This window comes from Cervus elaphus, chromosome 27 (genome assembly GCF_910594005.1).
Source record: "Cervus elaphus chromosome 27, mCerEla1.1, whole genome shotgun sequence".
Lineage (NCBI taxonomy): Eukaryota > Metazoa > Chordata > Mammalia > Artiodactyla > Cervidae > Cervus > Cervus elaphus.
Genome location: NC_057841.1, coordinates 43636394 through 43659070, shown reverse-complemented (window position 1 = coordinate 43659070; position 22677 = coordinate 43636394). Strand labels below are relative to the sequence as shown.

Sequence of the window (22677 nt, the reverse complement as noted above, 5' to 3'; positions counted from 1 at the left end):
GGGTCGGGGAAATAGGGAGATGGTGTTAAAAGGGTATAAACTTTCAGCAACAAGATGAATAACATCTGAGGACCTAATGTAAAACATGTTGACTATAGCTGATAACACTGTGCTGTTTAACTGAAATCTGCTAAGACAGTAGAACCTGCATATTCTTACCAAAAAAAGAGATAAATATGTAATGGGTATGTTTATTAACCAGCTGGGGGGAATCCTTTCACAACACATAAATGTATCAAATTACCGTGACATATACTTCAAATATCTTTCAATTTTTCGTGTCAATTATGCCTCAATAAAACTGAAATTAGCCATTAAAAAAACACAAAATTTTGCCATTTGCAGTATCATGGATGGACTTGGACGGCATTAGGCTAAGTGAAATGTCAGACGGCAAAAGAAAAATACTGTATGATGTTGCTTACATGTGGAATCTTAAAAAAACACAACAAACCAGTGTATATAATATAAAAGCAGCAGACTCAAAGGGAGCAAACTAGTGGTTACCAGTGGGGAGGGGGAAAGGCAGCCTAGAGGTGGGAGAGTGACAGGTACAAACTGTCAGGTGTAACAAATGCTCAAGGGTGTACTGCACCACATGGGGAATAGAGCCAGCATCCTGTAATAACTGTGAGTGGAAGGTAACCTTTAAAAATTGCATTAAAATAAACAATGAAAAAAGAATTAAACTTCTGAGTGCACAAAACTTTGTCAAGACTGGTTTGATCTCCTTGCTGTCCAAGAGACTCTCAAGAGTCTTCTCCAACACTACAGTTTTAAAGTATTGATTCTTCAGTACTCAACCTTCTTTACGATCCAACTCTCACATTCATACGTGATTGCTGGAAAAACCACAGCTTTGACTATACGGACCTCCGTTGATGACAAAAACTACAGATAAGCAAAACAAGCTCAGATTTCAGCCAAGACTGCTAGCCCCTGGCACCCTACCCAGGGTCCAGCATGCTGCTGCCACATACTAGAGGACATTCATTGTTTCCTGATCCTTTGTTTGCAATTAGGCTAAGTTAGTTCCATCAGCTAACGCTGTTCTCTCAGCTGGATGTTAACCGTAATTATAATAATAAACTTAATGACCACCAAACAAAATCCCGCCACTGGTGGCTGTGTGTCTCCTGCGATCCAGAGAAATTAGGGGCTCTATATTCACCATCAAACTGGGCTTCTCAGCAGCCCGATGAGTAGAAACTATTTCTAATTCCATTTGATGGATTAGTAAACTAAGGCCTTGCCTGGTCCAACAACATGTTCAAGTCAAGGCTGGGGGAATGCTCCTGTTATAGAGCCAGAGAGTCCGTATTTTCTGTATGGGGCCAGAGCATACAGATTTTAGGCTCCGTGGACCAGTTTCTGCTGCTACTACTCAGTCTGACCTTTAAAGCTCAAAGACAGACAATATGTAAAGGAATACGTGTGGTTGTGTTTTGATAAAACTTCACTCATGGGCATTGGAGTTTGAATTTATATAATTTTATGTGTCACAATATCTCATTGTCTTCTTCATCTTTTTTTTTCAATGACTAGAGGATTCTCAGACCACACAAAGTTAGGGGCAGCCTGGCTTTGGCCTGTGAACTGCAATTTACTGATCCCTAGTCAAGGTGATCCATGAAGTTAAGTGGCAGAGCCCAAATTTAAAGCAGACACTGTGCCCCTCCTGTAGGCTTAAAAGTAGAAGCTACTAAAACCATTACTTCCATCTGGTCTATGACATGCATTCCTTTCCAAGACTGCTAGTCCAGATATTAACTAATACTAACATATATGATAATAATAATTATTATAAACAGTACAGAGTGAACTTTCAACTTATTTAAATCCAATAAATATTAACTGAATATCTATTAATACCATTCTCTTTTCTAGGGTATCTTCCTGACCCAAGGATTGAACCCGGCTCTCCTGCATTGCAGGTAGATTCTTTACCATCTGAGCCAAGAGGGAAGCCAATAGCCAAAGTATATAGCCATAGGCAATGTATATAAAAGTATCTAAGAAAAGGTACCATTTTCTCTAATCTTCAGATATTAGTGATGGTCACTTACTCTGTAGCTGATTTTCTTCATACTTCCATTAAACTCAACCTTCAACCCCAAATTTTGTGGAACTTAAATCTAACTTGTACCAGAAGTCCTTAAAACCTGAACAGACACTTTTATGTGCATGTTCACAGCAGCTGGTAACAACTCAGATGTCCATCAACAGATGAACTGATAAATAAAATGTGGTCTGTATAACACAGTGGATATTATTTAGCCATAGAAATGAATGAAATTTTGATTTTGCTACAACAAGGATCAGCCTTTAAAACATTACGCTTAGTGAAATAAGTCAGAAACAGAAGGACAAATACTGTATGATTCCACTTATATGAAGCGCGTGGAACAAGTCGACTGAGACAGTAAACAGTAGAATTTGCCAGGGGCTGGAAGGAGGGGAGAAGTAGGGGCTATTGTTTAATGGTACAGAGTTTTAGTTGGGTGTAATTTTACCACAATAAACATTTTTTTTTTTAAAGGCCTTACTAGGGGTTCCTATGACATTCCTTTTAATAAAAATTAGAACCCTTATATTCATTCTATTCAAACCATAAACTAATGAACAGCCGTTCCTCTGGGTGTATCTGTGTCCTAATCTCCTCTTCTTATAAGGACGTCAGTCATATTAGAGCAGGGCCTGACCTAATAAACTACTTTCCTAAAAATTTCAGATCATCAGAAGAATCTCTAAATCAATTTTCTTTGCAAACACATATTTGTTTTTCAGAATATCAAAGAAGAGGGAGAAGTTTTTGTTTACTTAACATCTTAGAATAAAATAAATCAATAAACACTGTGAATAAAAAGAGACCAATCATAGCAGTGCACACTCTGCAAATGTGGTTTTTAATCTTCTAGGATATGTTTTTAAAATGAGATAGTTCTATAGTAACAAGAGTGTTAAATGCACTTTCTTTTCTCGGGTGTATTTAAACCAGGTAAAGTAGAAATCAGAACATCACCTGGGTCGATTTCAACACCAGCCCTCGCTGTGCCCTGGGGTCCAGGGCACCCCATGCCTCACCCTTTGTCCACGGAGAATCACTGACACAGCTGTTGGCTGTAGGACTTGCAAATCGGCTACACGATGACACGACGATGAGGAGAAGACAGCCAAGGAAGAAACATGCTCCTCCTCCCTGGTCACTGGGGCTCACATCTATCACACACGAAGCATTTGGAGGTGAGAGCTTATGCCATTAACAATGTAAGAACAACCAAAGACAGCAAATGTTCTCTGCTCGTTCCTGTAGTGGTGGCGTAACCAGCCTCACAGACTCTCCTGCTCACAGCCGCCTCAACCTTCCTCTAATTATCATCAAAGAATAAACCTCATAAAGTCATATTTCAGCACAGCCAGGCAAGGGTTTTCACAAACTTTCACACATTTCTCAAGAGACATGCTGTGGGGGGGAGGGAAATAAAGGCAGATTTGGGGGTACAGTCATAGCCTGAAAGACTTGTGCCTCACCAACGGTCTCAATGTTGGGGGTACCAACTGTATTTGATGTTTAGGGCTGCCATAGCAACATAACCACTGACGGGGTGGCCTGAATGACAGATTTGTATTTTTTTACCGTCCTGGATGCTGGAGAGTTTAAGATCAAGGTGTCAGCAGTGTTGGTTTCTCCTAGGGCCACCTTTCCGGGCCGGTGGACAGCCGTCTTCTCCGTGTCCCCACGTGGCTGTTCCTCTGGGTGTATCTGTGTCCTAATCGCCTCTTCTTCTAAGGACGTCAGTCATATTAGAGCAGGGCCCAACCTAATGATCTCGTTTTACCTTAATTACTTCTTTAAAGACCCTTCTTTAAATACTGTCACATACTGAAGACTGGGGGTTAGGACTCCAACATCAATTTGGGGAGGACAGTTCAGTCCATGACACCAACTCAGAAGGTCACTATAAATGCAGGTGTATAAAGCCGTTTTCCAAGTTTAATAATATTTGCTCATTTTGGACTACCCCAGTCCACACCTACCCTCTGTACTTACTCACTCCCACGCTTGACTGAATCTCTAAGGACCCAGCTTCATTCAGGAGCCTCAGTCAAGGGTGGGCATCCACTGTTCCCGATGTTGGGTCTGAACCTCCTAACCCTACCCAGCCAGCTCCTTCCAGCACACAGGGCGACGGGAAACACTGCCCGGCCAAGGCCACCCTCAGACATGTAAGTGCCACTGTGTTTCTCTGTGGTGCTCTAAGAATGGACCCGAACCACACAATGGAAAGCCTTCCCAGGAGGCTGGGTACATAAAAGTCAGGGATCTGCTTTTCTCTATCCTGAGAAAAGGAAAACACATTTCAAAAACCCTACCAACGGCTTTGATTCCAGGAGTCTAAGGCTGAGCTAAACTTCTTTAAACCTGGTTATAAGGTGGTGAGGACTTTCCTCTAGGAGATTTGCTATCACATTCATTTCAAGTTCTGATAAGCTCTCTAGAATGTGAACAAAGTCTCGAGCCCCACTGTTTGACACTAGGCCTGAGATGGCCCTCCTTTTATCTTCCAACTTCAAAGTATAATTTGGAAATATAAGCTGACTTTCTCATGGATTCTGAAGGTTCTGTCCCATCAGGGACAATGGGCTGATGCTTTCAGGAATGAGTCCCAGACTCTGAACGAACTTTGTTGGCATCCATACCCTCCCCCGGATGGTGGAAGGACTGCAAGTATTCTGGAGCCCGCCTGACCCCTGGACGCTGAGGGAAGTTATTCTTCAGACAGTAAGCAGGATGGTGGACTATCTGGGGAATCTCTAGACATTTGCATCAATTTGATTTTTTTTTTTTAGGTCCCCAGCCATGAAGCAGCTGGGTCAAACCAGAAAGAAAGCACTTCAGAGTCAGACACAAGAGGAACTGGAGCCTGGTTCTGTGTGACCTTTGACACCTCAGCTCCTCAGCTCCTTGATTTGGAAAATGAGGAGACTGTTATCCACCTCATGGTTATCTGGGGGATGAGGTGAGACAAGGCATGTGGCTTTAGCTTACAAACTATAGAGCACTAAAGGTGGGGACAGTGGGGCATCTTTCTAGATTCTTCCACGACAACACTTCTGTGTTTAAAACCACTTGGTAGTGGATGGACCTAGACATTGATTGTTACGCTGAGTGAAGTAAGTCAGAGAAGGAGAAAGATCATATAACATTCTTTCTATGCGTAATTTAAAAAGAAGTGATACAAATGAACATACCTACAGAACAGACTCACAGACTTAGAGAACAAACTTATGGTTGCTGGCGGAGCTGGGGAAAGGATGGGGGGAAGGGAGAGTTAGGGAGTTTGGGATGGACATGTACACACAGCTGTACTTAGGACCTTCTGTACAGCAGAGGGAACTCTGCTCAATGTTACCTGGCAGCCTGGATGGGAGTTTGGGGGAGAATGGATACGTGCATATGTACAGCTGAGGCTGAGTCCTTCACAGTTCACCTGAAACTATCACAACATTGTTAATCAGCTATACCCCAATACAAAAGAAAAGGTTAAAAAAATACCCGGGGGCCCCAAGGTGTGGGACTCCTTCCGATCCTGACCTTATCCGAAGACTATTCCGTAAGAAACTCGGGAACACATTGCTTTCTAGACCCCACTGCATTCTAAAAATTTACATTTTTATTCATCAAGTTAACAATATTTCAAGGCAAATTGACTGCCTACCAACCTTGATGGTGCCGATTTAGTACTATGGATGAAAATCTCAAATGTCTCCTGCTCTTTGGCATTAAATAGTGGGTGGAAGTGGAGCTTTTATTGACAGTTTTACTACTCTATTTTACCACCTTACGTTTTTATGTGACAGTAAGGCAGCTAAACATGCATTAAATAGGCGCTGAGCTAACCTGATAATGGCTTCCCCAGATGCTGTTCTCCAAGGAGGCTGCTGCCAGAGAGGGCACGGAAAAGTATTAACAGGAGAAAGGAGCCTGACTTGGAGGGGGTGGGAGGAAGCAGGCGCCATTCTACCAACGTCCGGAGCAGCCCTGGGCCCTCAGTGCGCCAGGCACTGGTGTCACGGCTGAAGAGAGCTAAGTCTGCACTGTGTCCTCTTCCTCCAGCAGTCAGCACGGAGCCAGAGACAGAAGGCGAGTTCTGAGGACCTGAGACAAACGCCGCCACAAACACAGTGGTTTATTGCAGACTGGTCAGGGTCAGCGTCCCACCAAGAACGGCGCTAGGACACTGGCTGCATGATGAACAGACCAGGCCTCGCGGTTCCCGCACAGAGAGGGTGAGCTGAGCATCTGACAGGCAGAAAGGAGAGGAGGAAAGGCATTTCTGAGCCGGGGAACAACAGACGGAAAGGCACCGAGGTGTGATGGAGAAGCCTGGGTGATGTGCTTGGGGAGGTGGGTGCGGTCCGAGGTGACTAAAATATAAGCTTCCAGGAGGAGCTGGCCCGGGGCGGGGGTCCTGAAGGTGAAGACCCCCACAGGCCTCCCTAAAGCCCCTGATTATAAGAACCCCCGCCTCAGGGCACTATGTACTTGATGCTTGTTTGTACTTAAGCACTGGGGAGGGCAGCTGCTCCCCGGGGGGACACGGGCAGCTCGGGGAGGCAAGGAGGGGTCAGTACATGAAGAACAGGAGGCTGGCAGGGGACATCAGATTGATGACCACACTCTGACTGATGCAGCTGCTTCTGGAGGGAAAACCCTCATCACTCACTGCTCATCAGGTACCAATCCAGACCCTGAGTCACGTGGACTCGTCCACTAAACGTCCGCTGAGGGCCACCCGGCAGACGCTGTGTGTACATCATTGGACAAGACAGAGGTTCATCCTGAAGACTTGAGGCTTCCCGTGGAGCCCAGAGACCAGACTGTTTGAAAATAATTCCACGGGAACACATGGTTCCCTCGCCCAAAGCCCAGAGCTGAGGGCAAGCCCCAGGAGGAGACCTGCTGGGGGAGCGAGGGTGGCAGGAGCCCCCCATCCAAGGTCCCTCCAGGCAGGAAGGGGCAGCTTTTGGTGAGGCGGCACGGAGCCGGGGAGCTGATGGCGAGGAGGCCAGAGCCGGACAGTGAGGGCAGGGGAGCCAGTCTTCACTCCTGCTCCCTGAGGGTCCCCCTGGCCTCACACTGCCAATGAGAAGGACAGAACACGTTGCCTTCCTGGAGCTTACAGTCCAGCGGAGGGAGAGACAGCAACACACAAAACCGGCAGTGGGGGGGTCAGTCGTGAGGGGTGGAGAGAGGTGAAGCCAGGCTTAAGTTAGGGGAGACTGAGTGCTCAGTTGCTTCAGTTGTGTCCGACTCTTTGCCAGCCTGTGGACTGTAGCCCTCCAGGCTTCTCTGTCCATGGGATGAGCTAAGACAAGGGAGGTGGCCTCAGCCAGCTTGGAGGGGGCCCCAGGTGCTGCCTGCTGGACACCCTCACCTAGATGTCTGGGCATCTCCAGCTCTGCACCCTTAAAATGCAACTGCATGTATTCCTCTTCCCCGCAGACTTCTCTCTCTTACCCCTCCTCCTGGATTAATGTTCCTCTGCCCATGTCCCTGGGAGACGGCAATGGCACCCCACTCCAGTACTCTTGCCTGGAAAATCCCATGGGCAGAGGAGCCTGGTAGGCTGCAGTCCATTCGGTTGCAAAGAGTCGGACACGACTGAGCGACTTCACTTTCACTTTTCACTTTCATGCACTGGAGAAGGAAATGGCAACCCACTCCAGTGTTCTTGCCTGGAGAATCCCAGGGACAACAGAGCCTGGTGGGCTGCCATCTATGGTGTCGCACAGAGTTGGACACAACTGAAGCGACTTAGCAGCAGCAGCCCATGTCCCTGAAGTCAGTAAAGAATTCCACGAGCTGCCCACTCCTTCCAGCTGGAAACCTGTGACTCACCCTTGGCTCTTTCCACTGCTTCACCCTCTGCAGGGAGCCAGTCACTACATCCTCTCCATCCTTGGTCCTAGAAAGCCCGGATGAAGCAGCTCTCTCTAGGTTATCTGCACAGCGGCCGTCCCAGCATCAGCCCTCACCCCCAGGCTCTCTGTGCATCCTTCTCACTTATCATCCCGGGTGTCCTTCGCTCCCCTCCAGAGTCTCTCTGTCCTGTAGTTAGAGACCTTTCTAAAGTCCAGTGTGATCATACAAGTCTAAGCAATAGTGTAAACACAGTAAAATACAAACTCCTTACTCTGCCCCAGGTGGCGCTAGTGGTGAAGAATCTGCCTGCCAGTGCAGGAGACATAAGGGACGCGGGTTCCAGCCCTGGGTCAGGAAGATGCCCTGCAGGAGGGCACGGCAACCCACTCCAGAATTCTTGCCTGGAGAATTCCATGGACAGAGGAGCCTGGAGGGTGGGCTACGGGCCATGGGGTCCCAAAGAGCTGGACATGACTGAGTGCCTGAGTGCACAACCTCTACTGCTGACTTCTTCAGTCATTCTCAGACACTGCAGGCTTCTCAGAGGGTTTGTGTGTTTTCTAGACTTAGACACGAGTGGCCAGAGAAGGAAGCCACGACAGTGGGGGGCGGGTGTCAACGATTTCCTCTGTGGTTGGGTCCAGATTGTCTGCAGAAGTCACCTCTGGCCTCACTTCTGCTTTCACTTTGGCCACAGCGAGAGCTTCAATAACCACCGTGGGATTAAAGACCCGGCTTAGAGACAGGTCACCCAGGCAACATTCAATTTTCTCTGCCACAGGCCTGGGGCTCAGCGAATACACAGGTGCAGAGCCCAGAGTCATGTTCTGTCAGCTTCCATGGAGAAGCTCTGCTTTATGAAATTTGCTAAAGGCCATTCTGAGGTGGAGAGATGTGTCTTTGTTCTCAAAAAATGATGAAACCTGATTGGAATTTATATGAAAGATGACTGTCATCTGCTTGCAGACTCCTTGTAGCAGTCAATATCCTAAAGTCACTATTAGAATAGAAACCTGTTTAATAATTGAAGTTGAGAAGTGATCAGTGTGCTAGAAGGCTTATGAATACTACTGATAAAATAAAGAAGAGTTACGATCTCACAATACGACAAAGAAATTCTTTCCTAAGAGAGGAAGATGCATGCTACCACATAAAAACAAAACAGGCTCTACCAACATACACCTAATAAGTGAAAAAGATGGCCCTGCTGATGTTCCAAAGCTTAACTGAGGGCAAAGCCACCACCTTGCTAAGTCTGCACATTCTGCTGGCTACAAGGTGTTTTTAATACCTGTGATCAAATAGAGCCCCACTTTATAATTTAAAATGTATTAGCACCCGGCCTCAGAATTGCAGTGACCAGAAAACACACAAATTGAAAAACAAGAGAGAAGGCCAACTAATCTCATTTTGCAGTTCTTAGGAGAATTAGAGCTAAGTGACCCTGGTCAATATTGATCTTCTATCCTCCGAGCATCTCTCCATGCTGATCACCCGCTCAGGTTACAGTTATACGCTCTATACAACAGCCACGCCTCTCGGTTTACGTCAATTCTGTTTCTCTCTTGAAATGAGAAATTCTTATCTACACTAGGGCTGTGGGCTGTCCTCACAGAGCCAAGTGTTGTAGTGATGGGGAAAGCAAAGTGTGCTGACTGACCAAGGGCTGGCTCGGACAGCCACATCTGCAGCTATGCGGTTGTGCAAACAGACTCACTGTGCACTTGTGCAAACTGGACACTTGTGCAAACAGACTGTTGGTACACTTGCGCAGACTCACCATGCATTTGTGTAAACAGACTTACTGTGCACTCGTGCAAGTTGCTTTGCTTATCCAGGGCTCAATTTCCTACTCCTCAAAATGCAGGAGTCAGAGGATGTTATAAAGGGCAACTTTTCTTTTCTTCTAAGTATATACTGTTAAGAACTTTGAAGAGTCTGAGATTTCACCCAACTTTCACATTAACGAGTTACCAGCCCCAGTTTCATGGATGTTAGCAGAAGACAGGAGATTCCTGGGTCAGAAACAGAGGACTTCACTACTGACAACACAGTAAGTAGCTTGAGCAAAAAGCTCATCACATCACACTTTGCCCCCAAAGTTTCACGAGGGCAACAGTGAGGGTCCAGGCCGTGCTGCACACAGTAGGTCTGTGTTACACCTGTGGGACCCTGAGCTCAGGGAACCCAAAACTCTTACTTGGGTGAAAGCACACCTGTCTGCCCTTCACTCCAGAGGAAGGCACTGCCTTCATTATACTGAACCCATTTGATCCATGGGTTGGGAAGATCCCCTGGAGAAGGGAATGGCTACTGACTCCAGTATTCTTCCCTGGAGAATTCCGTGGACAGAGGAGCCTGGCAGGCTACAGTCCATGGGGTCACAAAGAGTCAGACATGACTGAGAGTGACTAACAGCTCAGCATGTCTCAGGATAATAAACAGCTACTTCTAAGGATGAGGGAAAGATACACAAATACTGCACTAGACTCTAGCCACTAGAGAGATGTTCAGAGAGTACTGACCAAGGTGAAATCAAACTGCAGAAACCCACGAACAACATGCTCCTCTATGGTTAGAAAGAGTAAGTAATAGACCTGGGACACAGACTGATATTTATATGTGCAAATGGGTAGAGACAGAGATGTGCAAAGATAAACACCCAAGTATTATTCCCAGGAAAGGAACTGAAAGATGAGGAAATCCATGACCTTCTTCACTATATATTTCTATATATTTTGCCTTCTTATATGGTACTTCTGGCTTCAGTAGTTAAAACATGTCATGAAAAAGCTATAAACATTAACAAGTAAAATGTTAGGTATGATGAATTCACGATCCATCTTAAGAGTGATAGAGTCTAGCTAAAGAATAGTAAATAACAATATATAACACCTAACAGAAATATATATATATGTTAATATCTGTATTTTTCTACTGCTAATATATGCTAGAAAGAGTTTTCAATGCCAGCTATAAATCCATGTCTAGAGTCAGTTGTCTAGATCTGTAAGAAAGAAATATTGCTATTTGGTCAATAGAAATATTTTACCTGAATATTACTTATTTTACTCTTTCTACAAAGGTAATAACATGGATGGAAGACCAGCAGTTTTGATCTCAAACAGTTCTATTATCTTTCTTATTTTAATAATAGGTATAACCATGCTTCCTAATAAAATTTCTGGTATTTGTAGTTTTAATTTCATTTATATGCATTATTCATTTTTAAAGCTTTCTATTCACTTGCAATTTATTCTAATAGGTAATGCAATTACTGGTTCTTTATATTCTTAAAATTAATTTAGAAAAACATTATCCAAACAAAGGAACGTGTCTCAGCCTCATAAACTAAAATTTTGACATTTCATCAAGCTTTCATAATCCATTGTTATCACTCTGCAAGTTTTAGCTCTCATTTAACTTCTTATTAATTTAGTTTTTAAGCACGAGCAGGATTTTCCTCACAGATGAAGTAGAAAAGTTCTAATTGGAGCCCAAATGTAGCTGAGTCTGTTCCCATGAGTTCTAGCCACATGAACAGGTACAAATGAACTGAGAGCTGGTGTGAGAAAAGGAGGATGAATCTAAGCCTGCCCAGGCAAGATGAACAGAAGCACATAGGACCTATGAGATCAAAGACAGCATCGATCTACTTCCTAGTTCATGGAATCAGACTTGCTGTACTTGAGGCACAAACCCAGAGCAAACCTGATGAGTTAAGGCCTGTGGGAACTTTTCCTGAAATGTCCTGAAGACAAAGGTGATACTGAAACTAGTCCTTTCAGGTCTTCATTCGGTCGTGGGCTTAGAATAAAGGTAAGCCTGTCTCAGAAGCAGTCCAGAGGGGAAGAGTGTACCTGTGCGCCTCAGTCCCTAAATCCACGGTATCAGGACCCACCTCAGTCCCCGAGTCCACGGTATCAGGACCCACCTCAGTCCCTTAATCCACGGTATCAGGACCCACCTTGGTCCCTGAGTCAATGGTATCAGGACCCACCTCAGTCCCTCGGTCCACGGTATCAGGACCCACCTCAGTCCCTGAGTCCACGGTACTAGGAACAACCTCAGTCCCTTAATCCACGGTATCAGGACCCACCTTGGTCCCTGAGTCAATGGTATCAGGACCCATCTCAGTCCCTGAGTCCACGGTATCAGGACGCACATCTCCAATCTCAACCCTGACCACAGGCCGGTTTCTCTAGGACAGCAGAGCCCCTCTCATAGAGACCGGTGCCATCAGAGCACTGCACCAGGAACCTGGTCACGACATACAGAACACAGCATGGGAGGGTTTTGAGTATTGTTTTTTTTTAAGCGTCAAATGGCCCATCAGAGGTATGGCCTGGGGAAGCTGCAGCCACTGACTGATAATCTCCAGATCCTTCTTTTAACTTTCTCTTCCTCCTTAATTTATTCAAAGCCACACAGGGAGCTGCCTACAAAGACTTCAACCTCACGCCTAGAAATTCCATAAGCAATACTTACTCTTTACAGACAAGGGACCTGCTCGACACCTTCTAGAACCATCAGGGCACTTAGGAGTGGCAGAGACAGGATAATGAGTACTCTGAAACAACCACCTCCATCTGTCTGACTTTTCTAGCATGCTTAGTCACTCGGTCATGTCCAACTCTTTTTCGATCCCATGGACTGTAGCCCACCAGGCTCCCCTGGCTGTGAGATTGCCCAGGCAAGAATACTAGAGTGGGTTGTCATTTCCTTCTCCAGGGAATCTTCCCGACCCAGGGATCAAACTTGCATCTCCTATGCGTCCTGCATGGCAGGCAGATTCTTTACCCACTGAGCCATTGGGTGTAAGTAGCAGCTGAAGCTGGCTTCTCTAGAAGCAAACCCCTCACACAAAACTGCTCCAGAAGTTATAATCCTACCTCCTCCCCGGCCATGGCCTTAGGGCTGAGACTTCCCTAGTGGCTCAGACAGTAAAGAATCTGCCGGCAATGTGTGAGACCCAGGTCCAATCCCTGGGTCAGAAAGATCCCCTGGAGGAGGAAATGGCAACCCACTCCAGTATTCTTTCCTTGGAGAATTCCCATAGACAGAGGAGCCTGGTGGATAGCAGTCCATGGGGTTGCAAAGAGTCGGACACAACTGAACAGTTAATAGGCATGGACACTGGAAAGTGCTGACTCAGTGTTTCAAGGCGGGGTTAAGGTTTGGATATTACAGCCTATGGGGCATAAAGACCTGTACAGCACGGGCTGAATATATTATAATAAAAACGGTGCCGTGATGCTGCTGGGTTCTAGACCTTGCCCAATTGCAACATGCTGCCCAAAGCCATGTATTTATATCTGCAGTCTAATAGGGCAGATACTTTTTATACCCTTTTAATGTTTATCATTAAGAAAGGTTCTTAATGGTTTAATGTTTTGGAAATGCATTAAAAAAAAAAAAAACCTGTTGCCCTTTGGCAGAACTGTTTTAGAATTAGAATTAGCACACTTTAATTTTTCTTTCCCTGGTAAATAAAATTAAAAATAAACTGTGTTGCATTCGATGAGGCCTTGTCCTGTATTCATTCTGTATTCATTCTGTATTCATTGTCCTGTATTCATTCTGAATCTCAGCCACTGCCAGGTCTGAGTCGGGCTCCCACCTGCCCCAGTGCCCTTGGGTCATCCTTGTGGGTCCAAATACGTGTTGTGGCACCAGCAAGTTTTGTACAAAAGAAACAAATCTGCACCCCCCCCCCCCGCCCCGTTGATTTAGGAAGAAAACAAAACAAGTTTTAGCAGGGTTTTAATTCAGATCAGACCCATTCCAACTGGAATGTCTGTTTTGCCCCCACAAGAGGAACTAAGAATAATAAAGAGACACAGAGAAGTTGGCCTTCAGTGGATGCAGGTACCATGCAGTTTGGGCTTCATGCAAAGCCCTCCTGCCAAGAACCTGATCACTGTTCAGTTTCCATATGGGAATTCCACTCAAGAGTATTTAAGATGATTGGGTCTGACATACACACACTATTCTATATAAAATAGATAACTAACTAATAAGGACCTGTTCTACAGCACAGGGAACTCTACTCAATACCCTGTAGTGACCTATATGTGCAAAGAATCTTAAAAAAAAAAAAAAAAGAGTGGATATATGTATATGTATAACTGATTCACTTTACTATACAACTGAAACTAATGCAACATTGCAAATCAACTAGACTCCAATAAAACTTAAAAATAAAATATAAAAGGAGTTACTCCTGTGTCACATTTAGCAACCACAGTGAAATTAATACCTCAAAACCTATATTAACCTAAATCTCCTGAGATTTAGACTAGGGCTGGTAGCACAGAGTATGTTGCTATGTAAACTAGGTTAAAGACGGTCTCAAGGGGCTTCCCTGGTGGTTCAGTGGTAAAAAATCCGCCCACCAGTACAGGAGACACAGGATATGTGGGTTTGATCCCTGGTCCAGGAAGATCCCACGTGCCTCGGAGCAACTAAGCCCGTGCACCTGAGTGTCTGCAGCCTGTGCTCCACAGCAAGAGAAGCCACCGAAATTAGAGGCCCGAGCACTGCAACTAGAGAGTAGTCCCCACTTGCCACAGCTAGAGAAAATCTGTGTGCAGCAACGAAGATCCAGCGCAATCAAAACAAACAAAACAAATTATTTAATTAATTGAAAAAATTTAAAAAAAAAAGAAAGAAAGATGGTCTCAGGGTCTCTGGTAAAACACATCATGAAACATTAACCTGCGGTCAGCACAACATCCTCATGGTCAGGGATGCAGGGCCTCTGCTCTTCGAGACACCCTGCTCACGCCTGTAGGTCGTCATCCAAGCATATGGTGAGGGCACAGGAGAGTTACACAAACACATCTGTTCTGGGGCAACAGGACAACCACCATCACAAAGAACAGGAGATGCACTAAAACGCACACTGCAACAGGGTGAGCACACACCCACTTTCACAGGCCACAGGGCACTGGAAGGTGAAGCGGCCTGAAGTGATGAAAAGCATGGCCCATCTCTCCTGTCACTGCAGGTAGGACAGACAAGGCAGCTTTGACTGCTTCTATCTGAGCCCCTGAGCAGAACAAAAATGCAATTTCATTTAATACACATTCGAACTTCTTATTACAGTTACAGAAAAGGCTCCCAGCTAGGCATGTGTGAAACAAATACACATCTCTCTGTGAATATACAATGTACACTCCCTTACTCGTTTACATTATTTTTTTAAACACTCCAATTTCTCATCTCACTCATTATTCTCGACAAACAGAAGGCTGCCTGTTGGTGGGTGGCTATAGCATCCTGACACACCTCTTCTATATACACTTGAAGTCTCTGAAGACACAGAAGTACTGTCTGCTCTAGGAGGCATGAGTTCCCAAGTCAGAAAGATAAAATGTTTTTAAACTTCGAGGATTACTCATTGAAAACCGATGTAATTGCTTAAAGTCTCAAAGTGGTTTTCAAAGGATCACGTAAACTATACACTACACGACACTGTCAGAGTAATTACAGACGTGTATACACTATACAACATTGTCATAGTAACTACAGAGGTGCAATCACACATGCTGTAATACGGATGGACCTGGCAGACACTGCACAAAGTGAACCCGCCAGACACAAAAGACAGATTCTGTATGATTCCACTGACAGGAGGAACCTGGAGTCGTCAAACTCATAAAGGCAGAAATGGGGGTTTTCGGGGGCTGGGGAGTGAAGGGAAGAGGTAGGGAGTTTCAGTTTTGCAAAATGAAAAACTCCTGGAGGTTGGCTAGGTGAACAGAACACTACTGAACTATACAATATAAATGGCTTAAGATGTTAAATTTTATGTTACGTTATTTTGGCACAATTAAATCTAAAAATAATAGAAAAATTCGACCTTTCTGTCCTTTATTCCTTTCTCTACTTTCCTTCATAGCATTTATTGTATTATATGTATGTGTATATACAATATACATATATCTATATGCACACAAACTTGCCTGGTGGCTCAGATGGTAAAGAATCTGCCTGCAGTGCAGGAGACATGGGTTTGATATTTGGGTCAGGAAAATCCCCTGGAGGAGGGAATAGCTACTCACTCCAGTATTCTTGCCTGGAGAATTCCATGGACAGAGGAGACTGGCAGGCTACAGTCCATGAGATTGCAAAGAGTTAGACAAGACTGAGCAACTAACACACACTTACACACACAGAAGAACACATATGCATAATTTATATATTTATTGCCTGAACACCTCTTCCCTCCAATACCCCCCGAATACATCAGCTCTGAAGGTCACATCTTGTCTTGTTGCTCTGCCCTCAAGGCCTAGGGACAGTCCTTTCAAATATGGATGCTTAATAAATTATCGTAAGCATAAAATTTTTAAACCATGCAATCATTCTCTGTTTTAAAATAATTTTAGTTATACTAACTCTAAAGAACACATTTTAGTTCAGTTTTCTTTTTTACTCCTACCATCTTAATTGTTAAATCATTAGTTTATCATCATCCTGCTTTAACTCCTGGGGCCAGTTATTAGCAAGCCACTTAACCACAGTTAAACAATAACCAGGATACATAAAAAGCAATATCCTCAAATAAAACACTTAAAAAGTCCACTGCGAGAATCAAGGTAACAGCATCTCCTATTTCTCTTTTTCAAGGAGCTCCCAGCTAATGACTTGTGATATACAGGCTGCACATAATTACAAGAATATAAGATATAATAGAAAATACAAACTAAATTGCATTTTGCTCCACTGGATACTGAAATAATTTCAGCTCTCCGAGGTTTCCCAACTCTAGCCGAATGGCAAGGTTGGAAAATAACTAGATGTGTGTATAAATCTTGAAACTAGCTCTTGACAATAATCATTTTTAATATCCCATGTAGGCAGAGGATTTGCTCAACTCTAAAATACTTTCACAGATAATGTCTAACCTGATCTTCAAAAACACCTTGGATATGATCTGGGCAGGTGTCAACAGTGCCTATTTGGAGAATCAGAGAAGAACAGTGATTTGATCAAGGTCACACACGCAGAGCCTGTGCATACATTTGAAAATCATTTTGGGAAGCGTCAGAAAGCAAAAGGTCTGGCAGTGTGCTCCCCTACAATTCTTGAAAGAAACCTACACGCCACATGCGAAAATCAATGTCAGCGCACAGAGATGGGCCATAAACAGTGACCATTTCATTTCAATGAAAGAAACGAAATACGGTTTTGTGGGTGTCACTGCAGTGGGATAGGACAGGCCTCATGGGTGCAGCACAGTAATGAAAATAGTTTGTCCAAAAGAAACAGATTTAATAGAAAAAAAAAAAAATGAGAGAATGATGCCTGGCATGGATGCAATGCCCAACTGCAAGGGATTCTCTGAGCCCAAATATAAACAGAATCCTTCTGATTTTTGACTTACCAGATTAAGTTATCTAGGGCAAGGAAATCAGGTTGCCAACATCTACTTCTTTTGAATGAAAACACTAAAAGATAATTTTTTTCACTGGCATTTAACCTGTATTGACTACTTGCTACATGTCAGGTTCTGTCCTAGGCACCTCACATGTATTGTCTTCTAAGACTTCACAACCACACTAGGAGATAGGAGATACCAACTGTTAGTATCACCCCTGTTTCATAGATAAGGCAACAGAAACTCAGAGAAGGTCACATGTCTAGCTCCCAGAGAACTTCCCAAGGTCACATGTCTAGCTCCAGGCAGAGCCAGGACTCAAATCCTGGCAGCCTGGTCTCCGAGCCTGAATTCTCAACTGCTGACTCCGGCTCCAGATACCACAAGCTTTTCATGAAAGTGATATTTTAGCACAAAAACTGCTACCCTAAAACTCAGTGTTTCCCTACTTCTGCTCAGGCTTTTGCAAAGGTCATCAGAGACCTCCGTTGGCCAGCAGAGCACCGCCTGATAAACATGATCACAGAGAATTTCATCAAGGATGAAATAAAAAGGTCAACTCAGAGGTTTTCAAGCTAGAAGAACATACTGGATCATTTAATTAAAAAGAGACCATAGAATCCTCACGTGGAAGAGGCCTCCAGGTTCAGCCAGCTCAATCCTCTCATGAATACACAATCTCCTTCAGCAACACCAGCTTTTGCCTGAACCCACCAGCCACTGGAAACTCCTGGTCATGACTTAGCTCTTGTCAAATGTGCAGACACCCTGCTCTTCTCCATCATCCATCTCAATTCTTCCACCATTCCTCAATGGTTGAGTGAAATTCAGAGCATTTCCTATCCAGGGTGCATTCCTTTGAGCTCAGCCTATTCTGTGTTCTCTCTCTTTTAAAATGAGTGACAATAATAGCTGACCTCCTACAAGGCATTTGTTATCTTAATGCAACCTATGCTTACATTAGGGACTTTTTTTTGGGGTAGGTGTTGTTTCATTGTTGTTCAGCCACTAAGTCGTGTCTGATTCTGTGCGACCCCATGGACCGCAGCAAACCAGGCTTCCTGGTCCTTCATTATCTCCCCGAGTTTGCTCACACTCATGTCCAGTGAGTTGGTGATGCTATCTAACCATTTCATCCTCTGCCACCCTCTTTTCCTTTTGCCTTCAATCTTTCCCAACATCAGGATCTTCACAACAGGTGACCAAAGTAATGGAACTTCAGGTTCAGCATCAGTCTTTCCAATGACTATCCAGGGTTGATTTCCTTTGGGATTGACTGGTTTAATCTTCTTGCTGTCCAAGGGACTCTTAAGAGTCTTCTCCAGCACCACCTTTCACTTTCGGGGAGGTGAGGGCAAGGCAATAGCACTACAGAATGACTAATACAATATGGACCATACTGTATATTTATACGCATTTACACCTAATCCTCAATCTCTTTTTTTTTATGTATTGCTGCTAAATTTTATTTCTCTAATTCTGGACACATAGTCTTGGCCTTTTAAACCACCTGGGACGAATGTTCATTTATTCCTACTACCTGTCACCCTCTTAGATTCATCCACTGTTTATGCCCAGTGAAGGTCATTTTCCATAAGGTCATTTTCCATCTTCCACCTGCTTTGCAGAATGCTCAGCATCTCTCTCAGGTTATGAGGTCCATGACTTGTTCTTTCTGAGCCTTAAATGCTGGTGAACCACCTGAGGAAGAGGAGGGGACCACTAGCACACCTCTCAGTCTAGAGTCTTGCTTCTTTTCACTCTGTCCTGTGCACCAACATTCCACACAGCTCACCAGAGCAGTAGGCAAGCTTTCCTGCAGATTTTCTCAAAAGCCTCAGGTCAGGAAAGGGTGAAGCTGTATTTCTTTGACAGTAGAAGGTTCATTCAACATCTCTTTGCTCACCCACCCGTCATCTTCCCCTCTTATTTCTAGCTTTGACCCTCTCACCTAACATATTTCTATTTCCTAAGACTGACTTGCTCAACAACAGTTTTTTCAAAAAAAAAAAAATGCTCAATGCCCATGCAAGATACACCTGCAACAGTGAACATGGTGGGTTGCAAATGGTACGAGGAAAAAGCTTGCCTTCTCGTCGGACTTCCTTGCTTAAGAGGGGTTAAAACTTTAAGGCACAGGGCTGATATGCAACTATCCATTCAGAACTGGTTTTAATGTCTTAAGAAGGGCTGCCAATCGATTATGAAAGGCTCTACATTTACACATTACGCCACAGTAACAAAAAGGCTTCTTGAAAACAGAGACACACACCTTAGGTTTAGGGGAAATGTAGGTAATAATCATGTCAATACCTGAAATACACAGACACAGAATCAGGAGAAAAGACCAGAGCTAAAAACATGAGGTGGGAGGGGTTGTCAGTGAATGGGATCCTAACCTTCTTCTGAAGAGAAAGGAAGACTGACTAGCACCGTGGCCCCCAAGCAGGATTCCTCCAAATAACACTGAAGTCAGAGAACATGAACTTACTGCTCAAGGAGCAGGCGTGGAGGAAAGCAGACCACAAGGGCCTCCATTTCCTAATCTCTAGGAAGGGGGTCAGCTTCCCTTGTAGTGCAGCAGTAAGGAATCTGCCTGCCAATGCCTGCCTAATGCAGGAGATACGGGTTCAGTCCCTGGGTCAGGAAGATCCCCTGGAGAAGGGAATGGCAACCCACTCCAGTATTCTTGCCTGGGAAATCCCATCGACAGAGCAGCCTGCGAGGCTACAGTCCATGGGGTCGCAAAGAGTTGGACACGACTTAGTGACTACACAACAAAAGGGAAGGGGGTCATAGTCTTGACTCCAGAGACTTCATGAAGCAGTTACAAAATAAGCAACAGATTTGAAAGCAATTCCTAAATTGTAAAATGATGTAAACAGTGTTACAAGCTATTGTTTGCATTATGAAAGATGATAAACCATTTCAAAGAAGGGAAATTGTATTCGTTAAAGAGAGAGAGATGGGATGACATGGTTTAGGAAAGTGAGGCACAGAAGGTGTGATCCGACTCTGTTCTCTATGGACCACCCATGGCAGCTGTGGGCATTACCACAGGTCTTACGCCAGACTCTGCACTGAGCATGATATGGCCATGGGGGCGGGGGACCCAGGAAACAGATGTGGGTGGAAAAGGCAGGCCCGGTAGCAATACCCCAAGAAGATAAGCGTCCTGTTTTCTTTTCGAACAAAAGTATTTTTACAAAAACAATTTTTTTCCATGAGGTTTTGGCTTTTGGAAACCACATACTCAAAATTATGAAGAAAGAATGAAGTAGTTACCACTGTCAAGGCTTAATCATTTCTCCTACCAGACACGGTTAGGCTGTTGCTCTGAGTACTTTTAAAACTTAAGAAGAAATGAAACCTATCGATAAGTGTCCTCTTAAATAAAGCCACCTGAAGAATCAATTGTCTCCATAAAAACTTCTGGAGTCTCATTAGCTCAGGCCGCGATTCAGTGTAAGAATCTTCCTTCAAATGATGAAAGAACACTTCAGTGTCCCAACCTGTTACTTCTTTCTGTTATTTCGACTGGAGAGCAGCCAGACAGAAACAGCACTTGAACCTCTGACAGGAGCTTTCTTCGGGGTTTGATTTTTATAAGACTCTGCATTTCTCTCTCCATCAACCCCACAGAGCCGGCTCCGCACAGTCAATTAGAACTTTATCATCTGAGAATTTAAAGCCTGTGTGCAGCCTGAAAATCACCCTGGCTTGTCTTGCAAATGGGCCCTGTGTCACTGGCAAGCAGCCCCTCCATTCAATATCCGTCCATAAAAACACATGGCTAAGGTGGAATCTGTTCTTCCAAAGCTGCCCCCTACCCCCCACCCTACCAGGCTAAAAGCACATCGACAGGGAACATAAACTGAAGAGACCTAGATGGGAGGTGCTGACTGGTGAGCGGACATCATTAAAGTGGACAGTTTGTGTCAACTGTGGGATGATTCCCATATGAACTAGGTGATACTCTTAGGAAGGTGTCAACGAAGGACAGGGAAAATGGGGGTGGAGACGTCCTGAGTGAGACAAAGCCTTGAGGTCTGAATCCACAGGTGGCTGCCCGCAGGTGAAGGGACCTCCTATATGCCCACACAGGGTCCCAGAAGAGCTGAGGAAAGCGTGAGCCCCCTGCACTGAGGCTGCAGGTCAGACCCCACCAGACATGGACAAGCGGTCCCAGGGTCCCCAGACTCACCGGCACACTTGGTCCTGGTCCTGAGGGCGGGCCCAGGGGAGCCGGTGCCGCCCTCGCCGGGCCGGGTGAGGAGCACACTGATCTCATACTCCGTGTCGGGGTCCAGATGCCCGATCTTGTAGCTTGTGGAGTCCACCGGCTGCCGGTCGCTCCAGCTCCCACTGGCCGTGCAGTATTCCACCTCCCGGGCCACAATGGGCCCGTCCCCATTGATGGAGTTGGCGTTGAGTTGTATCCACAGGTAGGTGGCCCCCACAGAGGCCAGCTGAGGGGGCGCAATGGGAACAGGGGGCTCTGAAAGATAAACCAGAGGGCCATCCTTCAGACACTTGGAAAGAGCTCAACGCATATCAATCACTAAAATCGGGAAGATGTTGACAGTTTAGTGATGAACGGATGAGAACTGTTTTGCTCAGGTTAATAAGAAAAAGCACCTTGAGAGAGGTCTGCAGAGTGTTTAAATCTGTGAAATAAGCCATCTTTAAAGCCTAAGCCTGTTCAGGTAGGTACAACCCCATTTTGTTTCAGGATGCAATTCATTTTTTCTTGAATACTTACATAGGCATCAAAGGATTTTATTTTGCACTAAAAGTAACTTGTAAAAACTCTCTCAAATGGTAGTAATTAAGCTCTAGAAGGCTCGCCACTGTCAACAGTGTCTTTGACATCACCCAAGGTATTACTTATATCATTAAATTCAGTCTTCTTATATTTATATTCCAAGAATATCATCACTTGAAAAACATAGACGAAATTATACTTTATCTCATCATAAATGCGTTTCCAGGACGCCTCATTTACCCCAAAAAGCCATCCCAATGGATTCCTTCTGCTCTCAGAGCAGTGAGCACTTGGGGTAATAAAGTCCAGCACAGCCACTGTTGAGGGAACTTCCACTAATGAGTATTATTAAAGCCACAGAGAGAAAGAAAAGCTCTAAAACAAAGCACATGCCCAACTTGATAAACCTCTAAGCAATCAATGGCAAACACTCTTTACAACTCAAGAAAGTCCCCCTCCTTGTTTAAAACACAAGACTGACTTTCTCTGGACCTTGGAGATGGGAGAAACAGGCAATCTTGTTTACAACAGCATTCCCCGTATATCAAGTGCCACTTGAATGGCTCTCCAGGCACCAAATAAAGACATCCCATGTGCCAA

General features: G+C 44.7%; 1 protein-coding gene across 4 annotated transcripts in view; it reads right to left on the bottom strand.

The window, feature by feature from the left end:
- PTPRM (protein tyrosine phosphatase receptor type M) overlaps positions 1-22677 on the bottom strand; it is a 645114-nt gene that overhangs the window by 329268 nt on the left and 293169 nt on the right. For all 4 annotated transcript variants that reach the window (XM_043889726.1, XM_043889727.1, XM_043889723.1 and 1 more), the window contains exon 7: positions 21517-21810. In XM_043889726.1, coding sequence (XP_043745661.1) covers positions 21517-21810 — 294 coding nt within the window. The remainder of the gene's footprint in view (positions 1-21516; positions 21811-22677) is intronic.